Source organism: Arachis ipaensis, chromosome B07, assembly GCF_000816755.2.
Source record: "Arachis ipaensis cultivar K30076 chromosome B07, Araip1.1, whole genome shotgun sequence".
Lineage (NCBI taxonomy): Eukaryota > Viridiplantae > Streptophyta > Magnoliopsida > Fabales > Fabaceae > Arachis > Arachis ipaensis.
Genome location: NC_029791.2, coordinates 102,197,466 through 102,213,113, shown reverse-complemented (window position 1 = coordinate 102,213,113; position 15,648 = coordinate 102,197,466). Strand labels below are relative to the sequence as shown.

At 37.0% G+C, this 15,648-nt stretch overlaps 1 protein-coding gene across 1 annotated transcript; it reads right to left on the bottom strand.

Moving 5' to 3' along the window:
• On the bottom strand, nucleotides 552-1,548 carry LOC107607522. Its single transcript, XM_016309469.1, has 4 exons — nucleotides 1,497-1,548; nucleotides 1,056-1,344; nucleotides 853-964; nucleotides 552-803 (listed from the first exon to the last, which is right to left on the bottom strand). The coding sequence occupies exons 1-4, from the start codon at nucleotides 1,546-1,548 to the stop codon at nucleotides 552-554; spliced, it is 705 nt and encodes a 234-aa protein (XP_016164955.1).

The following is a 15,648-nucleotide window of genomic DNA, read 5'->3' as shown; positions in this document are numbered from 1 at the left end:
TTTAAATGATAATAAAAAATAAATTTGTTTATGTATATATATTTTTATAATGTTCTAAACCAATATGTGAATTGAATAATAAGAAATAAATGGTTAATCTGATATAATTTTATTAATGATATAATTCAGCAATAAAATAAGATATAAATTTAAGATATATTTTAGAAGATTTTTTTGTACACAATATTTATTGTTGTTGAAGTAGATATATATGTGTTATTTTGAATCAATACTCTTAAATCTATCTTAAATTTAACCTTTGATAAAATAATATATAGTTATTCGTGTGTAAAAATTGGTTTGGGTAAATACAACCTAATTGTGTTGAGAGTCTGTCTTTATGACTTGTTAATGGTCATTGCAAATGAGATGAGCAATGAAAATTGCCTTCTTTGGAATCTGAAAGATAACGTTGGATTATTAGGAATCATGTTCATGCGAAGTATTAGAACAACATCTTCTACTTTATCCCTAGTCAAAATAACACACTATATTACATGATTACCTAATCTCCTTACCTGTAATCTTGTACCATTGCAAAATCCATTAAATTAGTCAATATTTTTTAGTAACATAACAGGAACACCTACTTTTAATATAAGTTCATGAGGTGATAACTCTAAGCAGTTAATGGCATTTAGTACGTTAAGAGTAAATGTATTAAGTTCTGACTCCATGCTACCTTTTTCAACGCACATGGAGTCAGAACTCAAATAAACTTTCTCGTCGGATTCAATATACTTTATTATATAATTATTTACCCCGTGCACAATATCTAGTGTAAGAGCAAGAATGGTTCTCTCCTTAAAAAAAAGTTGATTGTTGTAAATTAATAAGTATACCAGGATATACAAATTTAATGATATTGTCAAAGCCATCAGCACTGTCCTTGATTAGAATCTCTTCTGGAATATTGACTTCAAACTCACCATCAATTGAATCTCCTTCAAGACCATCACCAATTCTAAGAAATCATTAAGCAAATTGTTTGATTTTAATAGACTCAGATTCAGGCACACCAACGCATATTCTGAGAAAGAGTAATTACTTTGTACGATGACCACAGATAAGATGAGTTAACTATAGCTTGTACAATATCTTTTCTAGATCCCATATTTATAACAGGTATAATCTGTCTAAAGTCACCTCCAAGTACGACTACCTTACCAGCAAAGGGTAAGTCTTCATTGTATGATGATGAAGATCTAAGTATGTCTTTGAAAGACTTGTCGAGTACTTCATAACAAATCTTATTTAGCATTGGAGCCTCATTCCATATAATAAGCTTTGCTTTGCAAATCAACTTAGCAAGTGGAGACCCTTGTTTTATACTACATATAGAATCTTCATTAAATTCCAAAAGTATCTTAAACCTAGAATGAGCTGTATGGCCTTTTAGAAGCAAAAGAGATGCAATTCCACTTGAGGCAATATTAAGAACAATTCTCCTTTGACTCGAATAGCTACAGAAAGTGCCCTATATAGAAATGTCTTACCTGTTCCACCATAATCATATATGAAGAAAAAACCACCAAGGTTATTATTCATGGCTTCGATTATTCTATGAAAAGCATTTTATTGTTCACAGTTCATTTGGGACAACATAACTTCTAATTAGTTCCTTAGGGCAACAATATCAAAGGTTAGCTCGTCAGCTATTATCCGATCATCCAAGCCATCAATGATATCTAAATCAGGGAGAGGAATGCCATTAAACTCCCTAAGTGACCTACCATTAGCTTGCAACATCATCACAACCTTTGAAAGAGTCATATTCAATAGTTGATCATCACTAAGTTGAATATCTAAAATGAAGATAAAAAAAAGTTGTTAAGCAATTAATGAGGTATTTTAAGATAAAAAATATTATTTAATCTTATAAGCAAAATTGATTTAACATGTTGAATGATATACCTGGATTAAGTGTTGAAATTCTATATGAATATAATAAATCTTCAGATAATTGTTGGTAGCACTGCTGTCATACCAATTCAGGTCTAGATATGTTATTAGAAATCAACAACACAACAAACAGATTTCGTAAGTAGTTTCCAGATGCCCAAGTGCTTGCTTCTAGAATTGCATAAACAAATTTCTTGTCATCTTCTAGGAATTCCAAAGCATAACATGTTTTCTTGAATGAGTTGTATACCACACCATCCACAGTATGTAAATCAGTAAATCCCATGCATCCTCTTTGTATGTTTAACAATATTTTCATGTAATAATCCTCACCGTTACCACGTGGAACATGAGTCAGCCGTCTAATAGAAAAGTCTTGTTTGCGAGGAAACCACATGCATGAATCATCTTTCCATACAAATTTTGTAGAAAACTTGTTGTATGTTAAAGATCTAGCAAAAGGATACTCACGATTAGCCAACATCCAAACAGCTAACTTAGTAACCTTACCATTTACACATTGAATAACATTAGCAATGTTCTCATGGTCATTGAAAACAACTGGTTGCTCGTCAGGTAGGTGGAATGGTAGACGAATCACTGCAGGTTCTTTAAGCTGAATCTCATAACCAAATATCCTCCAAGCTACCTCACATGCAGAAATGTAACGACAATCATAGTAGTTACGTATCTCATCTACAACTTGTTGAGGAGACTGATCACCAGATGTTTGGTAAAATGAGGCAGTAACCCTATCATTACTCTTGTGGACATACTTGAATAAATATTTAATAGAAGAAGTCTGATATGTTGCTCCACATTAATGTGACAACCATACTTTTAGAGTAGATCAGGATTGTATGGTACAATATAAGAATTATCCAGAACTGCATTCTTCTTAGTTATTGTATGACCATTATCCACCCTTTTAAACTTTGGGAAACCACTCTCGTCAATAATACTTCTATTCCTAAATGGCTTTGGAAAAAAACTTAGAGCACATTCCATTTAGCATGCATGGACTACTAATGTTGTGCCGCCCACACGGACCATGAACCATGAACTTCTTAATAGCTGCATAAAGTCTAGGCATGTTAGTCTTATAAGGAATTTTAGCTGATATCACGCAGTCAATATCATTGGGTGATTTAGGCTTATATTGTGGTTGCATGAACAACAGAATGTGAGCATGTGGTAAACCTTGGTAACTTGTAACACCCTAATTAGCCTAAGCTTTACCTCGCGTCGTAAAGCAAATGTTAATCAAAGGTTACGACAGTTCTAAACTCATACATATAATATATAGAAGAAAATAATATAATCTAGAAGTCCGATGAAGGATATAGCTCAAAAACAGGATTTGAAAAGCGCAAAACGTACTAACGGAGCTATTAACTTAAAGCGCAAGATATAGATAAGATATAGCAAAAGACAATAGTATAATATCATAGGAATCTAGCCACGGCTCGTAGAGTTTAAGCCGGCTAGCCATATATACAAACAAAACAAAACCTGAAGTTTAGAATAGCTTATACAAGTTTTGTTCTCTCAATACATGCATCTAGGCTAAAGTAAAATACAAAAGTGAGAGATGTATAACAAAATAACTAAAAGACATCCAAAATAGATAAGGATCCTCCGCTTTTATCACCATCCAAAGCAACTCACCGAGGTGGATTGCGACCTGCATATGAAAAACACAACAGAAATATGGTATGAGAACCGGGGGTTCTCAGTATGGTTTTGGAATAATTTGATATTTTTTGGATTAAGTCTGAGTGGTTGTTAATTATGATTTGTGATGAAGAGTTTCTTTATTTTGGTTTTACAAAGCATGAAACCCAGAACATCTCAGTTCTATTGGTAAAAAATTATAGGATGAAGATATAATTATATATGTTTAAAATTATATATAAATTTTTAATAATTTTTTTAATATTTAATTAAAACCGGTTGAACCCCGGTTGAACTCCGGTCGAACCAGTAAACCAATAAACCAGTGACCTTACCGGTTTATTGACTGGTCCGGTTCTCACAACCTTGCTGTTTTCACTTTTTCTCGTGCAGTACCGGGCAGACTTGAACCGGTTCAACCGGTTCGACTGCCGGTTCGCAGTTTTTCGCAATTTTTCGTAGAAAACACATTTTCTAACTCAGAAAAACCTACTGAGTCCAAAAATCACATTTAAATATTCAAATTCTCATTCTAAACTTTCGAATTCTATTTTGGGGCAATTAATTACTTAATTAAATGGTTAATTAAGCTCGGGTCTTACATTCTCCCCACCAAATAAGAAATTTTACCCTCAAAATTTAGTGATTACCTAAGAAAAGCTCGGGATAATCCTTTCGCATTTCGGACTCCAACTCTCAAGTATGCTCTTCTACTCCAGCTCGCTCTCAAGCTACTTTAACCAATGAAACTTCCTTTTCGTGTAACTTCTTTACACTAGTGTCATCAATTCTCACTGGCGTTACTTGGAAAGTCAAGTTCTTCCTCAACTCAACCGACTCAGGCTCTAGCACATGAGCCGCATCCGACGTGTACTTACGAAGCTATGACACGTGAAATACGTCATGCAAGTTAGACAGATGAGGTGGCAAGGCTACTTGATACGCCATTGGCCCGAATTGCCTTAGAATCTCAAACGGTCCAATGAACCTTGGATTCAACTTCTTGGTTTTGATCGCTCGTCCAATCCCAGTCATCGGTGTAACCTTCAAGAATACATGTTCTCCTACATCAAACTCCAATGGCTTCCTCCTCTAATCCACAAAGCTCTTCTGTCGACTCTGAGCAGTTAGAATTCTCTCTCGTATCTTCTTAATCTTCTTAGTAGTCTCTGCTATCAAATTAGGACCCAAAATACTCACTTCACCCGATTCATACCAACAAATTGGAGATTGGCACTTCCGTCTATATGATGAGCGGATAATTTATACGCTTTTTGGCATTATTTTTTACATAGTTTTTAGTATATTTTTATTAGTTTTTAAATAAAAATCACATTTTTGGACTTTACTATGAGTTTGTGTGTTTTTCTGTGATTTCAGGTAATTTCTGGTTGAAATTGAGGGACTTGAGCAAAAATCAGATTTAGAGGCTGAAGAAGGACTGCAGATGCTGTTGGATTCCGACCTCCCTGCACTCAAAGTGGATTTTCTGGAGCTACAGAAACCCAAATGGCGCGCTCTCAATTGCGTTGGAAAGTAGACATCTAGGGATTTTCAGCAATATATAATAGTCCATACTTTGCTCGAGTTTAGATGACGCAAACTGGCGTTCAACGCCAGCTTTCTGCCCTATTCTGGCGTTAAACGCCAGAAACACGTTACAAACTGGCGTTTAACTCCAAGGAAAACCTCTACACATGAAAGCTTCAATGCTCAGCTCAAGCACACACCAAGTGGGCCTGGGAGTGGATTTCTGCATCATTTACTTATTTCTGTAACCCTAGTAACTAGTTTAGTATAAATAGAACTTTTTACTATCATCTTAAGGGGACCTTTTGATCATCTTTAGATCATTTTGTACACGTTTAGGGGGCTGGCCATTCGGCCATGCCTGGACCTTGTTCTTATATATTTTCAACGGTAGATTTTCTACACACCATAGATTAAGGTGTGGAGCTCTGCTGTTCCTCATGAATTAATGCAAAGTACTATTGTTTTTCTATTCAACTCAAGTCTATTTCTTCTCTAAGATATTCATTCATACACAAAAACATGATGAATGTGATGATTATGTGACGCTCATCACCATTCTCACCTATGAACGCGTGCCTGACAACCACTTCCGTTCTACATGCAAACAAGCTTGAATGTGTATCTTAGCCTCCTGATCATGAGATCAGAGTCTTCGTGGTATAGGCTAGAATATTGGCGGCCATTCTTGAGATCTGGAAAGTCTAAACCTTGTCTGTGGTATTCCGAGTAGGATCTGGGAAGGGATGGCTGTGACGAGCTTCAAACTCGCGAGTGCTGGGCGTAGTGATGACAGACGCAAAAGGATTACTGAATCCTAGTCCAGTATGATCGAGAACTGACAGATGATTAGCCGTGCGGTGACAGCGTATTTTGGACCATTTTCACTGAGAGCACAGGATGTAGCCATTAACAACGGTGATGCCCAACATACAACTTGCCATAGAAAGGAGTATGAAGGATTGGATGAAAGCAGTAGGAAAGCAGAGATTCAGAAGGAACTAAGCATCTCCATACACTTATCTAAAATTCTCACCAATGAATTACATAAGTATCTCTATCTTTATTTTATATTTTATTTATCTTTTAATTATCAAATCTCTATAACCAATTGAATCCGCCTGACTGAGATTTACAAGGTGATCATAGCTTGCTTCAAGTCGACAATCTCCGTGGGATCGACCCTTACTCACGTAAGGTTTATTACTTAGACGACCCAGTACATTTGATGGTTAGTTGTGCGAAGTTGTGAAAAAGAACTAAGAATATGAACGTGTGCATTAAGTTTTTGGCGCCGTTACCAAAGAATGAACAATCACGATTTCGTGCACCAAGTTTTTGGTGCCGTTGCCGGGGATTGTTCGAGTTTGGACAACTGACGGTTCATCTTGTTGCTCAGATTAGGTAATTTTATTTTAATTTTAAGCTTTTTGTTTTTATTATTTTTAATTTTCGAAAAATTTTCAAAAAAAAAAATTTAAAAATAAATTATTCTATGGCTTCAGAATTTTTAAGATTGAATTCTAGAGTTTCACGATGATCTGTTGAAGTCTGGCTGGCTGTAAAGCCATGTCTAATCCTTTGGACCGAGGTTTCAACTATCATTAGAGAAGAGCTTCTTTGTCTTTCTCAGCAAATTAGCTGTTGTATGTAATGTTCTGCTGAAGCTTGGCTGGCCATTGGCCATGTCTTGTGTTTTGGACCGGAGCTTTCAATGAAAGCTTGGCTGGCTAATAAGCCATTTCTAATTCCTGGACCGGAGTTTTAGGCTGATATTGCATGATTCCTGGAATTCTCATTAAAAATTTTGAAATCCTTATTTTTCTTTTTCCAAATAATTTTTGAAAAAATCCAAAAAAATTTTAATAAAATCATGAAAACCAAAAATAATTTTGTGTTTCTTGTTTGAGTCTAGTGTCAATTGCATATTTTTAATTTTTCTTAAAAATTTTCGAAAACCCATGCATGGTGTTCTTCATAATCTTCAAGTTGTTCTTAATGATCTTCTTTGTTTGATCTTTGCATTTTCATGTTTTGTGTCTTTTCTTGTTTTTCATATGCATTTTCAATTTGTTAGTGTCTAAAGTTTGAAAATTTCTAAGTTTGGTGTCTTGCATATTTTTCTTTTCTTAAAAATTTTCAAAAATAAGTTCTTGGTGTTCATCTTGACATTCAAAGTGTTCTTACATGCATTATGTGTTTTGATTCACAATTTTCATGTTTTGAGTCTTTTTGTTGTTTTTCTCTTTCTTCATTAAAAATTCAAAAATAAAAAAAATTACTTTACTTATTTCACTCATAAATTTTCGAAAATTTGAGTTGACTTTTTCAAAACTTTTTAAAATTTAGTTGTTTATAATGAGTCAAATCAAATTTTCAATTTAAAAATTCTATCTTTTTCAAATCTTTTTCAAAAATCAAATCTTTTTCATTTTTTCTTTCATATTTTCGAAAATTTCAAATTGATTTTCAAAATTTTTCTTATTTTTGTTTCATATTTTCGAATTCATTACTAGCATTTAAATTCAAAAATTTTAAAGTTTTTACTTGCCTATTAAGAAAGGTTCATTCTTTAAATTTTAAAATCATATCTTTTAGTTTCTTGTTAGTCAAGTAATCAACTTTAATTTTCAAAAATTAAATCTTTTTAATTTCCTTTTTAAATCTTTTTCAAATTAAATTTCAATCATATCTTCTTCAATTTCAATCATATCTTTTTCAAAATCTTTTCCAACTTCTTATCTTTTCAAAATTGATTTTCAAATGTTTTTCGATTAATCTTATCTTGTTTGATTCTTATCTTTTTCAAAACTACCTAACTAATTCTCTCTCTAATTTTCGAAAACCTCTTCTCTCTTTTTCAAAATTCCTTTTTAATTAGCTAATTGTTTTAAATTTTTTTAATTTCATTTGTCTTTTTTATTTTCGAATTTTAACTTTAATTTTAAATTAAAAACAAAAATATTTTTGTTTTATTTTATTTTCGAATTCTTCCATCTCTCATCTCCTTCTAATTATTTATTTATTTACTAACACTTCTCTTCTACTCAAAAATTTGAACCAACTCTTCTCCTCTGTGTTCGAATTCTTATCTTTTCTTTCTTCCATCCTTCTCTTCTTATACTCATATAAGGAATCTCTATACTGTGACATAGAGGATTCCATATTTTTTTTTCTGTTCTCTTCTTTTTCATATGAGCAGGACCACGGATAAGAACATTATTGTTGAAACTGATCCTGAACCTGAAAGGACTCTGAAGAGGAAGCTAAGGGAAGCCAAAGCACAACTCTCTGAAGAAAATCTGACAGAAATTTTCGAAAAAGAAGGAGACATGGCCAAACCCAACAACAATGCAAGGAAGATGCTTGGTGACTTTACTGCACCAAATTTCAACTTACATGGAAGAAGCATCTCAATCCCTGCCATTGGAGCAAACAATTTTGAGCTAAAGCCTCAATTAGTTTCTCTAATGCAACAAAATTACAAGTTTCATGGACTTCCATCAGAAGATCCTTTTCAGTTCTTAACTGAATTCTTGCAAATCTGTGATACTGTTAAGACCAATGGGGTTGATCCCGAAGTCTACAGGCTTATGCTTTTCTCGTTTGCTGTAAGAGACAGAGCGAGAATATGGTTGGACTCTCAACCTAAAGATAGCCTGAACTCTTGGGATAAGCTGGTCACGGCTTTCTTAGCCAAGTTCTTTCCTCCTCAAAAGCTTAGCAAGCTTAGAGTGGATGTTCAAACCTTCAAACAGAAAGAAGGTGAATCCCTCTATGAAGCTTGGGAGAGATACAAGCAACTGACCAAAAAGTGTCCTTCTGACATGCTTTCAGAATGGACCATCCTGGATATATTCTATGATGGTCTGTCTGAATTATCTAAGATGTCATTGGACCATTCTGCAGGTGGATCCATTCACCTAAAGAAAACGCCTGCAGAAGCTCAAGAACTCATTGACATGGTTTCAAATAACCAGTTCATGTACACTTCTGAAAGGAATCCTGTGGGTAATGGGACGCTTTAGAGGAAGGGAGTTCTTGAAATTGATACTCTGAATGCCATATTGGCTCAGAATAAAATATTAACTCAGCAAGTCAATATGATTTCTTAAGAGTCTGAATAGATTGCAAGCTGCATCCAATAGTACTAAAGAAGCATCTTCTGAAGAAGAAGCTTATGATCCTGAGAACCCTGCAATAGCAGAGGTGAATTACATGAGTGAAGCCTATGGAAACACCTATAATCCCTCATGGAGAAATCATCCAAATTTCTCATGGAAGGATCAACAAAAGCCTCAACAAGGCTTTAATAATGGTGGAAGAAAGAGGTTTAGCAATAGCAAGCCTTTTCCATCATCCACTCAGCAACAGACAGAGAATTCTGAGCAGAATCCATCTAGCTTAGCAAATATAGTCTCTGATCTATCTAAGACCACTCTAAGTTTCATGAATGAAACAAGGTCCTCCATTAGAAATTTGGAGGCACAAGTAGGCCAGCTGAGTAAAAGAATCACTGAAACTCCTCCTAGTACTCTCCCAAGCAATACAGAAGAGAATCCAAAAAGAGAGTGCAAGGCCATTACCTTACTTGGTGTGGCCGAACCCAGAGAGGAGGAGGAGGACGTGAATCCTAGTGAGGAAGACCTCCTGGGACGTTCACTGACCAATAAGGAGTTTCCCTTTGAGGAACCAAAGGAATCTGAGGCTCATCTAGAGACCATAGAGATTCTATTGAACCTCCTTTTACCATTCATGAGCTCTGATGACTATTCTTTCTCTGAAGAGGATGAAGACATCAGTGAAGAGCAGGTTGCTAAATATCTAGGAGCCATCATGAAGTGGAATGCCAGTTTATTTGGTAATGATACTTAGGAGGATGAACCCCCCTTGTTCACCAATGAACTCAGTGAATTGATAAGGCAGACATTGCCTCAGAAGAAACCGGATCCCGAAAAGTTCTTCATACCTTGTACCATAGGCACCATGACCTTTGAGAAGGCTCTGTGTGATCTTGGGTCAGGGATAAATCTCATGCCACTCTCTGTAATAGAGAAACTGGGAATCCATGAGGTACAAGCTGCAAGAATCTCACTAGAGATGACAGACAAATTAATGAAACAGGCTTATGGATTAGTAGAGGACTTGTTAGTAAAGGTTGAAGGCCTTTACATCCCTACTGATTTCATAATCCTAGACACTGGGAAGGATGAGGATGAATCCATCATCCTTGGAAGACCCTTCCTAGCCACAGCAAAAGCTGTAATTGATGTGGACAGAGGAGAGTTGGTCCTTCAACTGAATGAGGACTACCTTGTATTTAAGACTCAAGGTTCTCTTTCTGTAACCATGGAGAGGAAGCATGAAAAGCTTCTCTCACTACAGAGTCAACCAAAGCCTCCACAGTCAAACTCTAAGTTTGGTGTTAGGAGGCCACAACCAAACTCTAAGTTTGGTGTTGAACCCCCACATTCAAACTCTAAGTTTGGTATTGGGAGGTCCCAACAATGCTTTGAACCTCTGTGAGGCTCCATCAAAGCTCACTGTCAAGCTATTGACATTAAAGAAGCGCTTGTTGGGAGGCAACCTAATGTTATTTAATTATATCTATTTATTTTCCATTGCTATTTTATGTTTTCTTTAGGTTGATGATCATGAAATAACTGAAAAATCAAAAACAGAATGAAAAACAGCATTAAAAATAGCTCACCCTGGAGGAAGAGCTTACTGGCATTTAAACGTCAGTAAGAAGCATCAAACTGGCGTTTAACGCCAGAAAGAAGCATCAAGCTGGCGTTAAATGCCAGAAACAAGCACCAGACTGGCGTTTAACACCAGACATACATTCTAAGAGCGTTTTGCACGCCTAATTGGAGCAGGGATGCTAAGTCCTTGACCCCACAGGATCTCCACCTACCCTACCTCTTCTCCTCTCCTCTTAACACCTTTCCATAACACTCTTCCCCAAAATAACCTCCACCAATCACCTCCATTACTCCTCCAAAACCATCATACAACCCGCCTACACCCACCCACTCAAATTCAAACCATCACTCCTTCCTTTTCACACATCATAACCACCTAAAACCCCCCTTGGCAGAACCATTCACACACCTCCATCTTCTCCATCTCTTCTTCTTCTCATCCTTTCTTTCATCTTTTGCTCGAGGACGAGCAAACCTTTTAAGTTTGGTGTGGTAAAAGCATTGCTTTTTATTTTTCCATAACCATTAATGGCACCTAAGGCCGGAGAAACCTCTAGAAAGAGGAATGGGAAGGTAATTGCTTCCAACTCTGAGTCATAGGAGATGGAGAGATTCATGTCAAAAGCCCATCATTAAGAAAAGGATGGAGCAAACAAGAGAGCCCACTCACGGACCTCAACAAGAGCATGAGGAAATTCCTCACCATGAAATCCCTGAGATGCCTCAAGGGATGCACTTTCCTCCACAAAACTATTGGGAGCAAATCAACACCTCCCTAGGAGAATTAAGTTCCAACATGGGACAAATAAGGATGGAACACCAAGAGCACTCCATCATTCTCCATGAGATTAGAGAAGATCAAAGAGCTATGAAAGAGGAGCAATAAAGACAAGGAAGAGACATAGAGGAGCTCAAGAGCACCATTGGTTCTTCAAGAAGAGGAAGACGCCACCCTCACTAAGGTGGACCCGTTCCTTAATCTCCTTGTTCTTATTTTCCTGTTTTTCGTTTACTATGCTTTATGTTTATGTTTGTGTCTTATTACATGATCATTAGTATTTAAGTGTCTATGCCTTAAAGTTATGAATGTCTTATGAATCCATCACCTTTCTTAAATGAAAAATGCTTTAATTACAAAAAGAACAAGAAGTACATGAATTTTGAATTCATCCTTGAAATTAGTTTAATTATTTTGATGTGGTGACAATACTTTTTGTTTTCTGAATGAATGCTTGAACAGTGCATATGTCTTTTGATATTGTTGTTTATGAATGTTAAATATGTTGGCTCTTGAAAGAATGATGAAAAGGAGAAATGTTATTGATAATCTGAACAATCATAAAATTGATTCTTGAAGCAAGAAAGGCAGTGAATACAAAAGCTTGCGAAAAAAAAGGAAAAGAAAAATGGCAAAAAAAAAAAGAAAAAAAAAAGAGAGAAAAAAAGAAGAAAAAGCAAGCAGAAAAAGCCAAAAATTCTTTAAACCAAAAGGCAAGAGCAAAAAGCTAATAGCCCTTAAAACTAAAAGGCAAGGGTAAAAAGGATCCAAGGCTTTGAGCATTAATGGATAGGAGGGCCTAAAGGAATAAAATCCTGGGCTAAGCGGCTAAACCAAGATGTCCCTAACCATGTGCTTGTGGCGTAAAGGTGTCAAGTGAAAACTTGAGACTGAGCGGTTAAAGTCGATGTCCAAAGTAAAAAGAAGAGTGTGCTTAAGAACCCTGGACACCTCTAATTGGGGACTCTAGCAAAGCTGAGTCACAATCTGAAAAGGTTTACCCAGTTTTGTGTCTGTGGCATTTATGTATCCGGTGGTAATACTGGAAAACAAAGTGCTTAGGGCCACGGCCAAGACTCATAAAGTAGCTGTGTTCAAGAATCAACATACTGAACTAGGAGAATCAGTAACACTATCTGAATTCTGAGTTCCTATAGATGCCAATCATTCTGAACTTCAAGGGATAAATTGAGATGCCAAAACTGTTCAGAGGCAAAAAGCTACTAGTCTCGCTGATCTGATTGGAGCTAAGTTTCATTGATATTTTAGAATTTATAGTATATTCTCTTCTTTTTTATCCTATTTGATTTTCAGTTGCTTGGGAACAAGCAACAGTTTAAGTTTGGTGTTGTGATGAGCGGATAATTTATACGCTTTTTGGCATTGTGCTTTTGCTCATCTTGCTGAGCCTTCTGAATCTCTGTTTTAAAGGTACTCGAGATCTGCAATTGATTCAAGCAAGCTCTTCCGGCAACTTCACCAATGTCTAACTTAAGATCCACAAACTTATCCACTAGCTCTTCTTCCTTAATCCTCATCCAAGCTATTGTTAAGGACTTCCGACTAAAAGTGTCTGCTACCACATTCGCCTTTCCCAGGTGATAACTCAACTCAAAATCATAATCTTTAAGCAACTCCATCCACCTTCTCTGGTGCATATTAAGCTCTTTTTGATCAAAGATGTACTTGAGACTCTTATAATCAGAAAAGACGCTAAACCTTACTCCGTACAAGTGGTGTCTCCAAATCTTCAATGCAAACACAATCGCCACTAATTCCAAATCATGAGTTGGGTAATTTACCTCATGCGTTCTTAGCTGACGCGATGCATAAGCCACCATATTCCGGTGTTGCATCAACACGCAACCTAAATCCTTCAGTGATGCATCACAATATACTTCAAACGGTTCATGCGGTTCCGATAAGATTAGAACAGGTGCTAAAGTTAATTTCTGCTTCAAATTTTGAAAACTCTCTTCACACTCTGACGTCCACACAAATGGCACTTCCTTCCTTATCAACTTAGTCATCGGTAGTGCTATCCGGGAAAATCCTTCAATAAATCTTTGGTAATATCCAGCTAAGCCCAAGAAGCTTCGGACTTCTGTCATCGTCGTTGGTCTTTCCCATTCCATTACCGCTTCTACCTTCGAAGGGTCTACGGCTATTCCTCCTTTGCTCACCACGTGACCTAAGAACTTTACTTCCTCCTTCCAAAATTTACACTTCGACAACTTAGCATACAACTTCTGCTCTTTTAAGATTTGCAACACAATCCTCAGGTGTTCCTCATGCTCCTTTACCGTCTTAGAGTAAACCAAGATGTCATCTATGAAAACCACCACGAATTTGTCTAAAAAGGGACGAAAGACTCTGTTCATGTAATCCATGAAAATAACAGGTGCATTTGTTAACCCAAAGGACATCACCGCAAACTCGTAGTGTCCACAGCGTGTCCTAAACATAGTCTTAGAGATATCATCCTCTTTCACTCTTATTTGGTGGTAACCGGATCTCAAATCAATTTTGGAAAACGCCCCAGCTCCTTGCAGTTGATCCATTAAGTCATCTATCCGTGGCAGCGGGTACTTATTCTTCACAGTTACTTTGTTCAACTGTCGGTAGTCCACACGCAGTCGCACTCGTCCATCCTTCTTTTTCACCAATAAAATTGATGCTCCGTACGGTGATACACTCGGTCGAATGAACCTCTTGTTCAGAAGCTCTTCCAACTGAGCCTTTAGTTCAGCCAGTTCTATCGGAGCCATCCTATATGGCGCAATCGACACTGGTCCATCTCCCGACACCAATTCAATCGCAAATTCAATCTCCCTCTGACGTGAAAATTCAGGAATATCTTCCGGGAATACCTCCGGAAAGACTCTAACTACCAGAATTTGATCTAGTTCCTGATTATCACCTAACGTGTTTGTAGCCAACAGAATATAACCCTGACGCTTTTCTCCACTACAGTACACCATTACAGAGTTCAGGTAGTAACCTTCAGCTATCACTGCTCCCTTTTCTCCTTCTGGCATAAACTGAATTGACCCCTCAAAGCAATCCAACAAAACTCGGTTCTTTGACAACCAATCAAATCCCAAAATCATCTCCAACCCAACCATTGGTAAACTGATCAAATTATTCATGAAGTCTCTACCCTCAAGCTTGAAACCTACTTGCCTACACCCTGACCTAGTTATGACCGTCTGATGCGGAGTATGTACATGTAGATCAAATGCTAACTCTGACACTTTCAAGCCTAGTTCCTCAACTTTAGCAAACGAAATAAATGAATGCGATGCTCCAGTATCATATAATGCAATTAAGGTCTTATCACCAACTAAACATATACCTCTCATCAAAGGATCTGCCTTAGAAGCATCCTTGGCGTTCACAGCAAAGACTCGACCTTGATGCTGACTCTGGCCCACATTCGGGTTCCTCCCACGAGTGCAATCCCTCGCAATGTGGCCAGGCAATCCACAGTTGAAAAACCACATAAACCAATCTTGCACGAGTCATATGGGTGAAAACGTCCACAACGCACACAAGTCAAATCTGGAGAAATCTTACTCTGATTTCCTCTCCCTTTGCCACGTTGAAACTGATCCTGAGTGTTCTTTCTGAAGCCTCCTTGACCTTGAGGCGCATATCCTTCTCTCTTGAAACTTTGACCCATTGGATGAAAATACTTGCCACGTCCCCGACTAGAACTCCCTCCGTGAGTTTTCTTGGATGAAGCTACCATCTTAGCATACTCTTCCACCACTCTCGCCTTGTTCACCAAGTCAGAAAAACTACAAATATCCATTGGAGCCATAGCAGTCATAATGTTGTCCTTCAAGCCTCTTTGGTACTTGATACACTTCCAACTTTCATAGGTTTTCGGGGCACCCTGACATACCCTAGAAAACCTACAAAGCTCCTCAAACTTGCTTGTGTAGTCTACCACTGACAAGGAACCTTGCTTCAGCTGCATCAGTTCTATCTCCTTCGCTTCCCTTGCAGACTCAGGAAAGTACTTCTTGTAGAAGGCCGTCTGGAATACATCCTAAG

Excerpts from the sequence above, each read along its gene's own strand:
- LOC107607522 (XM_016309469.1), bottom strand. The coding sequence starts at position 1,548 with ATGAATAATAACCTTGGTGGTTTTTTCTTCATATATGATTATGGTGGA. Across the intron at positions 1,345-1,496 it reads ATATGATTATGGTGGAACAG|ATTCTATATGTAGTATAAAA; the intron begins GTAAGACATTTC and ends AATTTAATGAAG. Across the intron at positions 965-1,055 it reads TCATCTTATCTGTGGTCATC|AATTGGTGATGGTCTTGAAG; the intron begins GTACAAAGTAAT and ends ATGATTTCTTAG.